General features: G+C 42.6%; 1 protein-coding gene across 11 annotated transcripts in view; it reads right to left on the bottom strand.

Moving 5' to 3' along the window:
- Positions 1 to 18,086, bottom strand: part of FOXP1 (forkhead box P1) — a 490,351-nt gene that overhangs the window by 78,235 nt on the left and 394,030 nt on the right. For 8 of the 11 annotated variants that reach the window (XM_078076030.1, XM_078076044.1, XM_078076037.1 and 5 more), the window contains 4 exons: positions 14,950 to 15,087; positions 13,826 to 13,915; positions 8,283 to 8,436; positions 2,720 to 2,924 (listed from right to left, as the gene is read on the bottom strand). In XM_078076030.1, coding sequence (XP_077932156.1) covers positions 2,720 to 2,924; positions 8,283 to 8,436; positions 13,826 to 13,915; positions 14,950 to 15,087 — 587 coding nt within the window. The remainder of the gene's footprint in view (positions 1 to 2,719; positions 2,925 to 8,282; positions 8,437 to 13,825; positions 13,916 to 14,949; positions 15,088 to 18,086) is intronic. The other 3 variants (XM_078076039.1, XM_078076060.1, XM_036100261.2) reach the window with 1 other exon arrangement.

The raw sequence follows: 18,086 nt of genomic DNA, 5'->3' as shown, positions 1-18,086 counted from the left end.
AACACAGCTTCACACGGAGCATTCCTGAATCCTTTGAGGAAGAATTCGTAAGCTGTTCACCTAAGATTGAGTTTGAAGGGCTAGATTATTATTCAGTGTGGCAGAGGCTCTGGCTTGTTCAGATACTGCTCTGGGAGAACGGAGCGAGGGAAGGAACAGGACACGGAAATCAACGGTGAGTCTGCAAAGTTACGTATTTCACAAATGCACTGGTGAGTAAGGGACGAAACTTCTCCAAGGGACCCCTGTGACAAACGTCAAGTCAGTGAGAACATTTTTATAGTGATCGCTTTTTTACCATTTTTCCACTACTTAAACAGGGTATCACATTGATGATTTCAAAATAAATCCTAAGGTAAAACCAGATAGAACCTCATTATAAGTATCTGTATGTACACAAAGCTGGCTACCCAGTAAGTGAATTTTTAATGATCAGTTCTCTAAGTTTCTCACTTTTGAATTATCTTTAACCTAAGGTGCTCATTTGTCTTGTTCACTACATTCAGCTAAAACAGGCTAACCAGAATTTTCTTTTAATTCAGCCACAACTAGGAACCTACCCGGTACTATAAACTGAGAGATCCAAGATATTAAGGAGTGGCATATAATTTCATAGCTGCTGCTTCTTTGCATATGTAACTGGAAAATTCAGCCTGTTTTTACAGCCAGATTACAGCTCAGTAGAACCCAAATTCTTCTCTGATCCATATTCTAATTTCGGCACGTAGTATAATGAAGATTAAGCCTCACTGGTGTGCGGATCATAAAAACAATTCAAACAAACTTATTCTCCTGGAATGAGACTGTCTGTTAGATCCCTTTACTTTCAAATACACCTTAAGACATGAAAGGGGCTATTCTTCTCCCACCTGCCTCATTGCTAATCTGTCACCTGACTGCAGATATAGACCTTTTTATGACGAAACCGAGCACAGCGCATCTAAACAAGAAGAGTTTTCTGTGTCACAGGAAATCTGTGCAGGCTCCACAATGGCCGGCAAGATGGCAACAAATACCTGAAGTGCATCGGTCGGCATTTTTCAGTGGATGGCCTGTTCTGCCTATGAATCAAGAGGTAATTCAATCACTCCACGGTAAATGGACAGCATCAACCTTAGACACCAAAAGCAAGTAGAGCAAAGGACAACAACCTAGAACCTTTTCTTTAAAGCTCTCTAAGGTTCAGTATTATTTTTTAATTACAGAGACACTGTCAGAGGTGATAAAGCAGAGCAAAGACTGGCTTCCAGACGTACAAAGCTATCCTCACTGGAAACGACAGAAGCTACATTTGGCCCAGTGGCTCCACACAGATTCTTACTGTCCACCATTCTATCCTTCGAATTCCTCTGAACAGGAAATTTAAAACATCTTTTACTTCGCCAATGTCTGCCACAGAAGTTCCAAAATCATCTTAAAAGGATAGCTGCAAGTTTTGGTTAAAACATCTATTATCCTCACCTCGCAGAACCTCTCACGTTCTTACACTTGCCCGGGACACACGCCCACACAGGCAGAGATATTCAGAGAGCATTTTCTGTGGTTATGGATCTTGAAACGGATAAAATGTTGCTGGTAGAAAGATATACATCTAATTAAACCTGTGGGCTTCTTAATGCTCAATAGTTCAAGAAAGGTATGAAATTATACTTGTAATTGCTCAAGTGAAAAAGATCATAAAAAAAACTTTCACTGAGTCATTTTATTAAAAAACAAAATATAGAATTTGTTTTTCCTGCTGGAAGTGACATTTACTATCACACATTACTTTGAAAGTTTCTTTTCTTCTGTGTGGGGAAGCTGTGCATATGAAATAGATGGGAAACCGTTTAAAAATAGTACATTGAAAATAAAAGTTTTTAATTTTAGGAGCATTATATATATACACTCCACTTCTGAAAAGCATTCAACAGTAGTATTAATGCTTCTGGGGTGTGAGGATCCAATAACATGAATTAACAGCTTCATTTTCTTAGAACTGTCTGCTAACATGATGTATTCTGGATATCTCAAACAGACTCAGCTTCGGCTAACATTCAAGCAAAGCTGAGGGCAATTACAGTACATAAAGTCTTAACTTCCAAAGAGGAATACGGCGACCGAGACAGCACTGCATTCCTCCTCGGGAGTTAAGACTTTATTTTTTAAATCTGTGTGTATAGACGTGGATCGTGTACGCACATACAAAGACCCCTTCCACCTCCCATCCTTCCAACCTTCACTGAGCCTGACCAGGAAAAAGGCCATGTTCTTTGGAGGCACAACGATGCAAAAGATAGTCTCCCTGCCTTCAAGGAGGGCAGTACGTAGTGGCTAAGCTCTCTACCTTTTCTTGAAGTGTGATTCAGAATTGCCAATACCAGACTCTACTACTCCTCAGAAGGTGTTTAGAGCCCAGGCGTTCGGCTTGCATGGAGTGAGCACTGGGCATGAAGAGTAAGCCTGGAACCCTTGAAATCCAACCTATCCAGTGAGAAACTAACTCTGCCTGGGTTCTTAAGCTTAGGTTAGATCTGCATAAGTGCTAATTCCATGTTGAAAAGGTGAAAATAATTAGATGCTTCACACCCAAACCATATTGAACACATTCTTAAGTAATTATATGCACATTCAAGTCACATGGATCCAATTAGGGATCTCTGAGATATGGCGGAGCAAGGCCACCCACCCCTTCCACATTCAAGACCGTTCCAGACGCATCTCAGTGGCTCATTCCTACCTTTCCCTTTTGGGAGTGTGGACTGAGAGCTGTCCATTGGTAGAGGCATGTGGGTTCATTATTAAGGAGGTCTTGGAAGGTGCAGAGGAGGAGACACATGTCGTGGTCAGATCCAAACTGCTGTGATTGCTGCCTGTGGTTTCTTCTGCAGAATGAGCACTTGTCACTTCTTTCCAGAGCTGCTGCAGTTCTGTTGGAATCATGCCTGAAACAAACAAATTGGATAATTAAATCAATTAACAGCTAATTCCGTCCTCTTCAAACAGTAATTAAATCAAAGAGTCAGTAAACAAAGCCTAGTGTTAGGGGTTTTTTTTTTTTTTTGGTGTGTGCGTTTTTTTCCCCTCCCAACTAAGGCAAATACGGTAGTAACAACCGTGTCCTCCCACTGAACAGCCAGCCGAGTTGAAGTGCCCTCATCACACATAAAAGACCTCCGTGAAAAGGATTCAAAACACAGTTACTCTGCAAAGATAGTATGCCTCCATCCAAACTGTTGTTTCTAGATTTTTGAAAAGGAGTAGATAGATGTTATTGTATTTTTAGACACAAAGAAGGGCTCGAAATAAATTTGTTCAACTATACTATTATGACAACACAAACCACAAAATGAGTAATTTTTGTGCTTAAGTCGTAAATGATGACAAATAGCTTTGTTATTAAATATAGTTTTTATTAATCACTTTTAGACATAAATTATGAATTCATATCGTCTTCCTGAAATGCTTTTCAACTTTTAACATTCAAATTGATTATACTATGATTATTTCATTAACACACCTATCTTCCTCATTAATTTTGGTTTCTAGTACCACATGCTTAATTGATGGATGTGTCTACTGAAAAACTGTGTAACTTTTTTTTTTTAACAAGTAACACTATTATTACTGTCATTTCTTAGATCAATGCTAATGAACCATTGCAGAATAAAATGCAAACGTAAAATAAACTTGGAGTGATAAAGTTCTCTTGTTTCTTAAGGGGGTCAAAATGGACATGGGTCTTAAGGAGGAAGGGTCAAACCTGTACTTTCCCCCCGAGGAGATACAATCAGTATGTCAATCTCACTACTACGGCCTCATAACCTTAATTTTGGAGGCATGCCTCTACAGCCCAAGCTTCCCAGAACCCACCTCAGTGCATCTGCTGGCGCACGCATGCACAGAAGAAGATTCTAAATAGCAGCTAACAACAACAAACAACAACAGTTCCTTCAAAAGGACAGCTAAAAGAAATCGTCAACCCTGTGTGTGTGTGTGCAGCATAAGGCAATTCCACATTAGAACTGGATGTCTGGACTGCAGTTCATTGTTTCAGTCAACTGTAACACGGCTATCCTAGAAAGCCTGCCATTTTCTGACTACATAGCAGCACCCGAACAGGCGTGTTTCTTACCAAACCTAAGCTATTGAATTAAAAAAGAAGGCTGTGTGCATTATATTCATTTGAAACACATAATAAAAAATGCCAAGGTCTAAATTTAATTTATTTTTGTCATTTAGAATACAATGGATAGATAATCATCTCAACGTGATCAGCCAAACATCTTTACTTTGCTAAACTGTTAAAGATTTTAATTATGCTAGCATTGGAGAGCACTGGTCTAATGAGGCGATGGACTCCAGAGAATCCGAGTGGTTAAGAACTGTGAAATGAGTCTGATAGGATTTTTTTATATTCACCGTGGATCGTTTGCATATCAAAGAGGAGTAAATTATTGCACAGCAGACCAATAACCTTCCCCGCCTTTCTGAGAGGAGCGTTAACAAAAACAGTTGGTCTCTCCTAACGGTTCTCAACGAAAATGTTCAAATGCTCAAGTATTTGCAATTAATATATATTATAAAAGGAGGCTTCAAATGATACATTAAGTGGTCAGATATTCTTAGGACGCATCCTCGACAGCCAAGTCGGTTTTCTTCTCCCTTCATAAAAATCAAATGCCAATTATATTTTGATGGATTTTGTCCCAAATGAGCATTTAGTTATTAGGCATATTCAATTATTACTTGTCCCCTGAAATTAAGCCTCAGAGGCAAATTAAACAAAGGGAAAGGTCCCTCCACAATCCCGTGTCCGGTTCTGCTGCATCTGGGCTATTATTTTCCAACACCTTCCGAAGTGACACGTGGGATGTGTGTGCAGCTAACCGGCCTGCCCTGATGTCCGCACACCAACAACTACCTGTGAATATGGCTGACCCTCCAACCACTGTTTACTCAACTGAAACAATAGTGAATAGGCTTGTCTGTTGATGATAGCATATTGATATAAAGCCACACAAGTCAACACCTATTTTTATTTTCTAGGGAGTAAATACACATGAAAGAACAAGCCGCCCATTTTTCAACTCAAACTAATTGATTTCTGGGTCAGCTGCATGGGAAGTGAAAAAATGGAAGAACACGGTTTCTAACAACTGTGTTAACACTTTCCCTCCAAGAAAAGCGGAACTTTGGAGCTGTTTCAGAAATGAGCTATTTATCCAGCAAATAAAGACAAAGGCAAATGTCTGGTTACACTTGTTACACCTACAGAGTACATTAATGTTACTCTGCTCTCCTTTTCTTCCAGGGGGCTGGCCAATCAGTTTCATCCCTCACAAGAGGAAATGGTAAATAAAACAGTAACTCGCTGACAACAGGCGTACTTTTGGGTCAAATTTCACTGTGATAATTACGTTTGAGAACATTCTCATCAGACTTACAGAGAGCAGTCAAATCATTCTCCTCCATCAATGATACACCTTGTTAGCAATGTTAAACTATTACTTCATTGCATACTATCTACTGGAGGATGCTATTATTTGACAGCCATGGTCTCATGATAGAATTAAGACAGATAAAAGGCAGGCTAGTCACTCATCAGACTAAATGGATAGCAAATTTCCAAAAAGCATCACGTATTTCCTCCAATATGGTAGACAGGAATAACAGTACCAGGTTATGTTTAACCTAATTCATTAACAGGTATATATATATCTCAAGCATGTAATCTCTAGTTCATATTTTCAAAATTAAGAGGTTAGAATGATATTGAACGTCAGGGGGTCAGCGGCCTCAAGAGACCAGGGAGAAAAGCGTATGTGCTAATTACGTAAAACAGAGAAGACCCTACAGTACTCTTTTAACAACAACAAAAATGTCCCTCCATTTCATACCATAAAGTCTTCAAGAAAGGAAAAAAAAAAGGCCTTCAAAATATTACTTTCTATCTTCTCATACTTTCACATTTCTACACGTTTAAGGTGACTTAGCCAAGGCCATGAGCAGGTACGTCAAAGAATCGCGACGACTGTGTCACGAAGTGGTCATTACTGTAACACCTAACCCCTGTGCCTTGCTACATTCCTTTTTCCAGGACAACCGACCCCTTCATTATAAAAGAAAATGCAGACACCGGCTTAAAAAATGTATGTTGTGGGGACAGTTGACAGATTACTGCTCATGGAACTCAATTTTACAACCCCAGGTATCACTGGCTCAAAGACAGACAGAGTTGATCAACCTTTTTTTGTCCTTGTACATCCATACCCAGGTGACCATGTTCAAGCAAGCAGAAAGTTGATTTAAACCTCATAATGACATCAGTTTTAAGCCATCATGTCTCTGATAGAAAAAAATTGTGTTGTAGTCCAACATGACTGAATTCTCGAGCCACTTTGGGCAAGGGGATAGGAGAGACAGAACCAACCTCCGGATCCCACAGAAGATGGCAATGACACCAGGAGCCCACTTTGCCGCCACAGTCTGACTCCCAAAATATCGTATTTACATTTAGGTATCTTGGGCACACATCAGGGCACCCCTTAGATGTTAAATATGCTCCTTCCTAATGTTGCAGGGGCTAATAGTTATAGCAGATTGCTAGGCATATCAATCAATGCCATGACCAGTGAATTACCTACTGGTGTCTCTGATATGTTACTGCAGAGATTACACTTCATGCATCACCACATTCATTTCTTTCACATTACACATGAGCTTGTCTTGTCACTGCCCAATTGCCCTCTTTTGGACAGCTTAACTGATGTACTGTAACAACGAACCTTAGTGAGCAAACTTAATAGTATAGGAGCAGTGGGAAAAGATGAGAGGTTGAAGCCTGAGTCCAGTGGGTGTGTCGGAACAGCCTGTGAGGTTTCTAACAATAAACCCGAAGGTGTAATTAATGCACGTTATAACATTTTGCAAGCACAAAAATGCATTAGCCGATGTGTCCTTTCTTCTCCCCTCGTACTGCTCTGTTACCAAATCTTCTATTTTGACAGCCATAGAGATGCTGATTATGTATCCGGTAGGCAAACAGTAATGGCAAAAAGGGGAGGAGGGCCAGGAGGGACATTAGAGGAGAAAGCCCAGTTTCAACACTGAAAACATAAACCAAAACAGAAAACCCCGGAAGAGATCTAAGCTGGGTGTGGTTGACTCAAGAGAGAAGATTCAAATGTAGACATGCCTCACTGGCTCCACTCGACACTGAAAGTTGCTGAACAAATGAGCATGTCTTAATCACCATGAAGAAGGTTCCACATTTTCAACCCGCTTCAGAAGGCAACTGAATCCAAGACACCAAAGGCATTAGCTACCAACCTTTAAGGCCCATACACATACATCCGAGTCTACTGCAACTGCCAAGCCCAGGGTTCTTGAGGAGGGGACTGAAATGTGCTGTACATGTACAGGACAGGGGAACTGTATTTCAAAACACAGCATGACACTCTCTTCCTTCCTTCCATACTTTCTGCATTCTGGTTCTGAATAATCCATGTGCATTCACATTACACATGTCAAGGAGTTGCTTAAACCATGAGGATATCCTAAAACGGTTAGAAATCCTCTTTTGTTTCTGATGTCCAACACCCACTGTAATAACACATCAGTGGCTTTTCAAAAGAAATCTTTAAATCCATGAAATCTTGCTGCTTTTCGAGGAACTCTAGTTTTTGAAGAGCAAGAGGTAGAAGTGCTGCCTGTTCTCATGAGCATAGAACGTGCTCAAAAAAACCAACAGATGAATGCAAACAAGGAATGGAAAAAAAAAAAGAAAAGAAAACCCAACAAAAGAGATTACTCTTAATATAGAGAATAAACCCGAATTTATCCCGAGAACTGAAAAAGTGGCATTTCAAAAGCATCACTCAGCTTTACAACAGAACGAGTTACAACGATAGAAAATATATCTTACACCGGCTCAACAAAAGCCTTCAAGAAAATTCATCTGGGATTCCAAACGGACAATGCTCGATCGGATTGAAATGGCCCGTAAGTCAAAGTCGCACTGCTTTCCCCTAGCCCAAGAATGTGCCAGGGTGGGATTCCTCTGCTACTGCGCAGCATCAGACCACCCCGTAGGTCTTCACTTTGGCATCCATGAACAAGCCCTTCGGCTTCTACGAAGCTCCCTCCTCAGGACCTCATCCAGCCTTGCCTCTGAAGTTGGTATGTGCTTGTTCTGGATGGACCACGTCCTTACTGACGGGCTGGGGTATACCACCAGAAAGCCCGCCGCCTCGGCCCCGCCGCCTGGGCGGGGCGGCACCTGCCGTGTCACGGACGCTTACCTTGAGCGAGCGGCTGGAGGGGAAGGGCAGGCTGCCCTGGCTGGATGGTAAGAAGGCCTTGGCGCTGTAAAGACAGGAGGTGCTGCTGTTGCAGCTGCTGCATCTGGAGGAGTTGCTGCTGAAAGGCCAGCTGCTGGGTGGCCACCTGCGGCTGCTGCAAGAAATCAGGGAGAAAGAAAATGAGCCGGCCCCTTCCCGAGCAAGGTTCGGAGGACGGACGTTTCAAAACACGCTGCCACCGTCGTCAGACACCGACGATGGCGGCTGGGGTCTAGTGGAGGGCTTGGTTGTCAGGGCTGGTGTGACAGGGACAGGACACAGAGCGTCTGAAGAGCATGGGGGGGGTGTGGGTGTGGAGGGGGGCTGCGTGTACTCCCCCCTCTGCTGCCAGTGGCACAGAAAAATAACTCGCCCATCAAGTCAGCTTTTCCTCCAGTTTGAAAGGCCTGAGTGTTTCTGGTCGAGATGTGACCGTCCAGACTTTGAAATGTTTAATGATTCACGCCGCAGAGAAGGCAGGCACCATTCCGGTCTGGAGGGATTTGAACCCTGAACCTCGGAGAGTACGGAAGAGCGAGCTGCCTTCCTCTTGCCTGCACCAGGAGCTTTTAAACTACTCTGTTTATCACTCCCGACATAAATAAATGAGACAAAATCAGACCTTTGAAGAAGAAAAACTTCATCTAATATTGTTAATTAGCCATGACAAACGATGAAATAACACTGTAAATCTTTCATAGAAACAGCCACTAGATTTTAATTACACACATTCATAATTTAGCAAACAACATCGTACTCGACTGTTGAGTGTTTAATGTGAAGGACACTTTAAGCTTCAGATGCCTTAACTTGGCTTTAGTTTCAGAAACCCCCAGGTCGGGCTCGCCTGTCCTGCTTCCCCACCCGCTTTGTTCTTGAAAAGAAGGGGCTTTACGGTATGATAAATATCTTTTTGTTGATTGGACAATGACAGGAGGAAAACTTTTGTTGTGTAAAACATCAATACATCATTCCTGTGTTTAGCAGGCCTCGCTCCAGCCAAAAAAAATTAATGTAGATTTCCTCAGTAATTATCTGAGTGATAGAAAGATAATACAGTGCAGTAGTACAATAAATAGAAGGAAATTATCTAATATCCTTAATCTGCTAGGAATCAAATCGAGGTGGAGGTCTTAGCCACATTATGGCTAACAATTACGAAAGGAGAATTAACCCTTCCCAAACTGTAGCCAAAAAAAAAAAAAAGATTCTTTAAGAAAAAAAAAAAGATCCGTTTTCCTAATTCTGAGTATCATTCAAAACATCAGGAAGACTTCTGCAACTAAAAGGGGCTGTACAACCCTTTCAGAGCTTCTAATAACTATACTTTACAAACAACTGCATTCACTTAACCTAACACATGACCTTGATCTGATACATCCATAAAATGGTATGTGTACCAAGACCTTCTGATGCCAAGTTCAAAGGAAGAGAAAAATGGTGGTTTCCTTTCGGTCTCCGTGCAGTTTATTTTACAGTAAAAACCATCATTCTCCTATTAGCAACCAATTTCAGACTTACTACCATGCCACTGAGAAAGTTAATTGAGTTTCACTCCAAAAAACAAATTCTATACCACTAACAACAAAAATTTAAATAAATTTAAATGGAAAGCCAGTGTTTTCATTTTACGAACAGCATGCATAAAATGATCCAATTGTTTTCACCCCTTCCCATGTTATCACATTAATGTAAAACCCAATGATAGTTATATTCATGTCAAAATGATTTTTTTACTTCTTCAACAGATATTAATTCATGACACTTAAAAAAAAGAAGAAGAAGAAGAAGGAAGGAAGAGAAAAAAACAACCTGGATACAATAAAAGATCGGGGAACCAGCTCTTCTTGAAGTAGAAAAGAATGGAGAGGGGGTGCCGGAGTTTGGGGAGGGTGTTTCCTGTCTTACTGTAAATGAAATGTTTAAAAATTTTGTATTTATATAAAATGACTGATGGCTTTTCTGTTGTCTCTGCGGCCATCCCTAGGAAAAGCTCATGAAAGCTGTCCACGTTTGAAAAGCCAGGATATAAAAGTATACAAGGCCCATTGTCCAAAGAAAGAATTTAAAAGCAACACTGGTTGCCAAACTGTGCTCCCCACCCAGTTACCAAACACAGGATACGAGCCCGTTTGTTTACTTCTCACAATTGAATGCATACAAAAAAGGTCTCCGCGCAGTCCCCTGGACAGGTCAGTAGTCAGTGTTAAAATGCTAAAATGCCCTGATAAACCTTGCATTTCAGATCCCCTCCCTAGAGCTGCAGTCAAAGGTCTGTTTTCCTTTCTTCGGCTCCTCCCTGCTGCCTAACATAAACTGTCATAACTACCCGGACAAACGGCCCTCTTAAAACAATCAACTGAGCCTACCTCACCCGCACAGGATGGGACCTTTTTCTGTAGCTCGACTGAAAATTAATTCTGCCTTCAATTTTCCACACCCGTTCTGTCAAATATTAACGGGCAGTCACTTCACTAGCTGTATGGGGCTACAGAAGATCTATCTCCTACAGAAGGTCTTAGAGCCAACTCAATGGGGAGCCTAACTTTCTCAAGGAAACATCTCGAGGCAACTTTAGAAAAAAGTTGAGTGAAGGTACATTGTTCTGGCTGAGGATCAAGTGTCTTACTGCAGAGGTAATCAGAACAGGGAAAAGGGTGGCGGCGGCGGGGGTGGGGGGGGCTGACGATTCAAAATTATGAGCCACTAATGACTGGGGATTCAGTAAATTAATACACTTGTTCCATCTGTCAACATCCAAGTTCAAACCTTGTTAAAATCAGAACCACCAGTCCACATCGTGAAATTGCTACCATGTGACTCTATTTCACTGTAGCACGAAAGGACCACCACCTGCATGATAATTTCAGGAGCCTGCCCCCTTACCTCAGGAAAATAAGGATCTCTTAATCACCGTTACACAAGCTCTCAGCCAAATCCACCGGCACGGTGAACATACAGCGGGATCCAAGGGGACCTGCCCGCCGGTCTGCCTACCCCTCAGGATGGGAAGGCAAACCTATCTCTTCTATCCCCTTTGCCTTGGAAGTGGATGACAGAACGTGACCACAGCAAACCTCGAGTCCTAGAGATAGATGCTGAAAGGCTGCCATAAATAATGTCCCGCCTTCTCCTGGTTCAGATACAAAGTACTCCCTTCCCAAACTCAGGCACCACCATCATCAAGATGCCCCCTTTCTGACAGCAGCAGTTTGGGAGAGTTAACTTTTATCCTTCCTTCTGCTGTGTAACTCTCCCCTTCACATTTCTTTATCTGCCCTCTGAGCTCATCTGAACTTTCATGTTCTCTCAGCGTGCAGACGTGCATTCCAAACTCTGTCTAACAGACCAAATAAGAGGTTAATAAGAAGTGGCAACAGAAAGAAAAAACACAATCCCTGGTAACTGATAAGAATGACAGTGGCAGCCCTTTTTTGTTTGTCTTCAAATATAGAGTTAAAGATCTTTAAAAAACTAAATTTTGATGCCTTTGAAAAGAAAGAAGCACAAAATAACAACAGGGGGTTATTGCCTGTGAGCCACAGGGGAGAAACTCCATAATTCTTATTCTCCCTTTTGAAGGCTGTTAGAAATCTGATTCAACAAAGCAACAGCAGAAGGGGAAACCTCTTGAGGCTGTAACCATTTCCTGTGATCATGCATAATGTGCTTCAAAAGTGGGTTTTTACCAATTCTGTTGATCAATTGCACCTCCTTCATATCCCTTCTTTTTTCTGCTGTGTTTACATCTGATGTGACTCAATGACAAGCACTGTCTGAGACTGTGAAACAGGCCTGTCATGTTGATTTATGGGCGCATCAAACCACAACTTGTCCAAACTGAAGCTCGCAGTTCATTAATTAGAGAGTTGTGACTTTGAAGTCAGCTTTCAGACTGTGGTTTTTAACATTTGGCTTAATTTATATGCTCTTGAATGTGGATCTCTAAGGAAAAAACTGAAATTCCCTTCTTGTCTTTGAACTTCTTTTGACCGCACAATAATCATTTCTTTGTCCAGAGTGATGCCTGCAATCCCAGAGTCATTAACGCGCATTGAACTGCCACTGATGAGTAAGCCCTACTGAATTAGAAAAACAGCCAGCAAAACAAAGCTGAGAGCCTTCTGCACAGTGATATCTCACAATTACATGCCTTCCCTCCCTGTGCCATTTCCATTTTAATTACTGTTAGTCCTTTAGATTTACATTTTAGACACTTTTTAATCTGTTCCCTTTTTTATTATAGCAGCCCCCGGTAGCGCGCCACTGTACTTAAGGGTTGTGTCAGCATTTTCATGAAAGCACCTCCTCCCCGTCACCCCCAAACTGCCCCGACTCTGCAGGGGTTGCCATCCAGGCTGCTAAACAGGACTCCAGGGCGAACAGCTGGCAGGGCATGGATAAAGTACCCAGTTTCTGTTGAGGAAGGAGCCGGCCGGGGCCATTCCCAGCATGGAACGTGAGCGCGGCCCGCCATCCACGCTCACGTGAGGGACAGGGCTGTGGAGAGTCGCCGAGCGAGGCTCCTTCCAAACCAACGGAAGTGGCCGCCTGCTTGGGGCCAGCGAGGAGGCCGTGCAAGGGGGCCAAGAGCTGTTTTCCAAACTACAAACTGTGGCATTCCGAGGAGGACACTCACATGAAAAGTGTTCCAGTCCACGGTAAAAACGTGAGGAGCTAAGTGATATCGGGGAACTCTGAAATCAGGAGGAAGACGGCATGATAATGCCCACACGCACACAGACGCTCTCCCAACGGCCTGGTCTTCACCGACATGGAACCGTATGGGACGTGAGACGCGGACACCTTCCCTGGGAAGGCCTTCCCGCGTCTGGAGCTAACACGGTCACCTAACTGGGTGGTGGGGCCTGGCGCCACAACTGTGTGCTCTTACAAAGCGCTGGGCCCACGGAAGCCATCGTGCCACACTGGTTTTTGTCAGGGACACACAAATCATCCAAGCTCGGAGGAGTCTTCCCTGTAAGTGGCACCATCTCACGCCTGCCTTGAGCAATTACCATACGTGTCCAACTTGCGAGAAAAAGTGAACACAGAGATAGGAGCGACCATTTCTTGGTCCAACTTTTCTGTTCGTCCAACCTCACAAGAGAGGATTCTTCCAAAGGGAAGGGCCAGACCCACACCCCTAAGCTGTCTGAGCTGGAGAAAATCTCAAGCACGGGTCCAAGTACACCTGTGCTAGCAGCAGGTGCACCTCGGCCCACCGTTCGGCCCGCCCGCGGGAGGAGCCCTGACGGTCTGGCCCACCATCCCGCTTCCTGGTGCTCCCCAAGGGTACACCTGCAGCGCTGCTCTCAGAGGTGGCAGCCACGAAACGGAACCCAGAAAAATCTCAGAGAACAACAGGACGATCACTCTTGGTCTGAGAGCTGCGAACCGATAGCTCAGTTGTGCAATCATTTAAGAGATGAATGACAGTTTAATAGCCACTAGATAGTCCTCTGGGATCTGTGGTTTGAAAGTAAAATATGTATTGTTGGTACCTCTTTAGGCTGTTTTCCAGCATGTTGTTGTTGTAAAAGTTGAAGCTGCAACTGCTCCTGTTGTTTTTTATAAAACTCTTGAAGCTGCTGCTACAAAGGAAAGAGAGGACAGTAAGTAACAGAGGGTACCGCCAGCCCACTGTCCCGACGCGGTGCCACACACAACTGCGATTTGAAAAATAGCATCCTTTTATCTGGAATGGCCTGACCTTTAGTTTGAAACTCGACAATAAATTTCAGCGCACCCTGACTATTCTTGGCATTATTGTTTGAAAACTAATCTCCAAAATGACCTGATGAAAAACATACCATTTTCTACACAAACTAATTAAAATAAGGCAAGGGATGACTCTGACTGGACAACAAAGCCCCAGTGCCCCTGCTGAGAGAGTCTAGTGAATCTCTACCCTGGAAAGCGTGCCTACTCTCGGAAGGATGGGGCTGGGCAGGGTGCTGGGGTGTTCAGCGTCCGCATCAACAGAGTGGGCAGCTCGCTCAGCCTCTGGTGCCCACCGCCTCACCCCGGCAACTTCTGTCACTCTAGTTCGGAATCTCATCTCTTTGGTTTGGGGGTCCGGGAAGTCTGAATGTGAGGTCCCTGTGGCACATGGCAGCCAGAAGTTCATTTCCGCATCAGCATACATGAAAGAAGGAAAGTGAACTCTGCACCTTAAAAGTAACCAACTCCGGGATGTCTCTTGATGTTTAAAAGAAAAATTCTGTGAGCTTCTGAGTTGAAATGGGGACTTCAAGAGCTGTCACATTTAAACCTGCTCCTAACGTGCTCCCCATTTTGCTTTGATTCACACCATTTCGAAACCTCTGGGCTTACCAAATAAAAGAGTGTAAAGCCACATAAGCCTAAAAGATCTTATATCTACCAAGTCCAATTACAGCCCTAATCTCAGTCCATCGGGTACTCTCCAGGCCCGAACCCTAGTCGCTTTGGCAGGGGTCCCTCTACTTCCTGGGATGCAAAGGACATCGATTATTTCAGGGGCCCGCTCAGTGTCCTGCCCCAGCCACCTTGCTCTGCTTTTTCTACAATGGGCAAAGGAGCGGATCAGGCGCAGGGAATGGCAAATGGAGTCACCGGCCCTGGGAGGGGGAGGATGGATGGTTACCTGTTGGAGCATGAGGGCCTGCTGTTGCTGGAGGAGGACCTGGAGCTGCTGAGGGCTCAGCACTTGTTGCTGGAGGATCTGCTGCATTTGCTGGGGAGTGATAACTTGAGGTGTCATCATAGCCACTGACACGGGGACCTAGAACGTTAATGAAGGATAAATAGGAAGCCAGGAAATCGCACGCACGCAGCACTCAGCCTTCTGGGGTCAGCGGCAGACTGTCATGAGCCTGCTCCAAGAACTGACCAGTTTCCCACGCACAGTGTCTTTATCCAGAGGGGATGCAGCAACAAATCCTATTTCATCTCTTACGGAGTTTATGTGAAATAGAAGAAAAACAAAAGAAGACCTCGCAGCAATGACAGGTGCCCAGACAGCCTTGCAGGCAGACAAGGAGTAAAGACTTAACAAATGCTATCTGGAGTTAGGTGGGGATGATCTCGATTTCTTACGAAGCACGAGTTTTCGGTGGCCATTAGTGCTAGGAAGTTTAAGGCAAACTTGAATTGTGTTTTAGGGAACAAGGCAAATGGGAACCAGTACCTTCTCAGCAGGAGCTACTCTGATCCACTTCCTCTGCGGACAGTGATTTTTTAAGGACAATCAATGAATGCTTGGTCTTGTGGGTGACTGAACCCTGGGCGCACCTCGCGAACTTCAATGCAGACCTTTCCTAAGATGCCTTTTACCCTTCCTTATTCACCCAGCACACAGATGTCTCCATTCTTTCATATTACGTGTGATACCATTAAAAGCTGCTTTCCATGACATTTCAGTGACAAACAGCTACAGTGATGAACTTGATAGCATTTCATATTTGCAACTGTTAACACGTTTCTGCACGGGCATCTTTGCAAGGAACCTGCACTACTGTATCTGAAAGGATGATGTCTTGTTCAGATAAAACACTGACATTAAAATGACAGGCTGTCTTGGCCAAGGTTACACAAATTGTATTCAAGCGGATACCTAATGACAATGCTATGAATTCTGCAAGCTTTCTAGAATGTAATTTAGCTATTCAAAATAATCACTGCACTTGTGTTTAATTTGCAGACTACATGAGAACCATTTTGTCAGTCCCCGTAATACAAGAAGACTATTTCATGAAAAATCGCCCCCACCAAATAAAAAGATAAGGAAAGGAAAAAAAAAAACAATGAAAGAAAAGACAAAACCTGTATGTCTTCTAACAGTAATATTTAAGCATCTTACTTTTCTTTGGTTTCTAATCAAACATGTGACAGCAAGAAGCTAGAAGCAGTAAAGGATATACTTTGTTAAAAAGGATCTCCTGTCATCTCATGTATTACAATAAAAGGTAATAACATGTTTTGCACTTTGCCTGTGTGCCACTTAAAAAAAAAATCTGGCAGACAATAGCTGATCAGAAGATAAAAGAATTAAAAAATCTTTCAGGGGAGCAGTAAGCAAAAGGGAGAAATGCAGTATTAATTTTATGTAACATAATGTCTTAATATGCAGTTTATCTTGACTTTTTCACATGATTTGTCCTGTCATTTGCATAGCGAGCTCTCATTCCTAATTTCACAGTCATTATGCACTGATGTCCCGATTTCTCAGCATCACTAATTTTGATGAACTAAAAATGGTTCCTGAAGGTCAGATTCATGTACAGTGAACATCCTCCACTGTTGTTGTGGGCATGTCTTGTGTGGGGGGATGTTTATGTGCAAGTTTCGCATTGTTTGGAAAACACCGGCTAGAACATTTGAGAAATTTCATTAACCTAACTCTGGAAGGTCATCAATGAATTCTTCCTATTGCGGTGGCCTTTTAAGTGTAGATGTAGATACACTGTAATTTAAAACAGATGGGCATGTCTGAATATTTTTATATGCAAAAAGGGACAGATGTATATGAATGGATAAATTATCCTTTTAAAAAGATACTTCGCAGCACGAAATATCATCAATGATTAGAACAGTGAACTTGCATTCAATCTAGGGCAAACACAAGAAGGCATTATCAAAACATCTAACCATCTATAAATTAATTCCAATTAGTCTACTTTGTCTTCACACACAAGAAACTTTTTGAATTTTTCAAAATGTATCGGGTGCTAATCACTATCTTTTGAGCTGCTAAAGCCAACATATCACAATAGAAGTTTACTTTTCCTTGAGAGTTGCATCATCATACAGGGAGGTTTGATTAAGCAAACAAAAGAACCATGTTTAAGGTTTCTTTTTTCCTCTGCGTTTCTTGGATGACGTACAATATAAATATTCTTGAGCCAAATTTCTGATGGTGATGAACAGGAAAATAGACAGGAATAGGGTGGTGTAAGATCTAAACTGGTGATGAACATGAAATTAACAGTGTTGTAACAGAAGTCTTCATAGAAATAATCTCTTGGTCACAATTTTTTAAAAGAACCGTGGAAAGTCTATGTTCACAAGGGGAACAAGAGAACTTTTGGGGGTGATGGAAATGCCGTCTATCTTGACTGGGATGGTAGTCCCACAGGTGAACACAACTGCCCAAATTCTTCCACCTGTACCCTTAAACCGAGTGCATCTTCTTGTATGTAAATTACACTTGAATAAAATCCATTTTAAAAGCTAAAAAAAGGACTGGCATATACAGATAATTTTGAAAACCTTGGATATGGCCAATAGTTAAATGTGCTTCTCCCAGGGTTATTTATTCAATGTTTGCAGTCATGTTACTGAACAGCAAAATGAACTTAGTCTCCTCTTCTTTTTCCCTTTGGACATTTTCGTGGAGGTGCTGATGAGTAATAAAATGCTCAAGCAGCGGGCACAACCAAAGGAGGGAAAGAGGCAAGAAGCCTGAGTAAGCCTCCAGCCTGGTATAGGGTCTCTGAATAACCAGAGGGGGGCTGATGGCCTCAACTTTGCTTTTACTATCTGAAACCACATTTTCACACCAGTTCGCTTGTAAGCCTCCAAAGTGGGCCTGACCTTAATTTATAAATGTGATAAAACTGAGATTTCCCCAGTTTCTGCTCCAACGTGTCTTGAAAATAGGTTATGGAAGGTTTTAACAAACATATCCAAATGGACGAGAAACCACTATGGGTAGAAAAGGGGGGAAAAAAAAAACAAAAAACAGCACAGTTTAAGGTTTTAAATAGTTAAGAAATAGAGCCT

This window comes from Halichoerus grypus, chromosome 1 (assembly GCF_964656455.1).
Source record: "Halichoerus grypus chromosome 1, mHalGry1.hap1.1, whole genome shotgun sequence".
NCBI classification, from domain to species: Eukaryota; Metazoa; Chordata; class Mammalia; order Carnivora; family Phocidae; genus Halichoerus; species Halichoerus grypus.
Note: the sequence above shows the minus strand (reverse complement) of the source record. Positions and strands in the feature narration are given on the sequence as shown.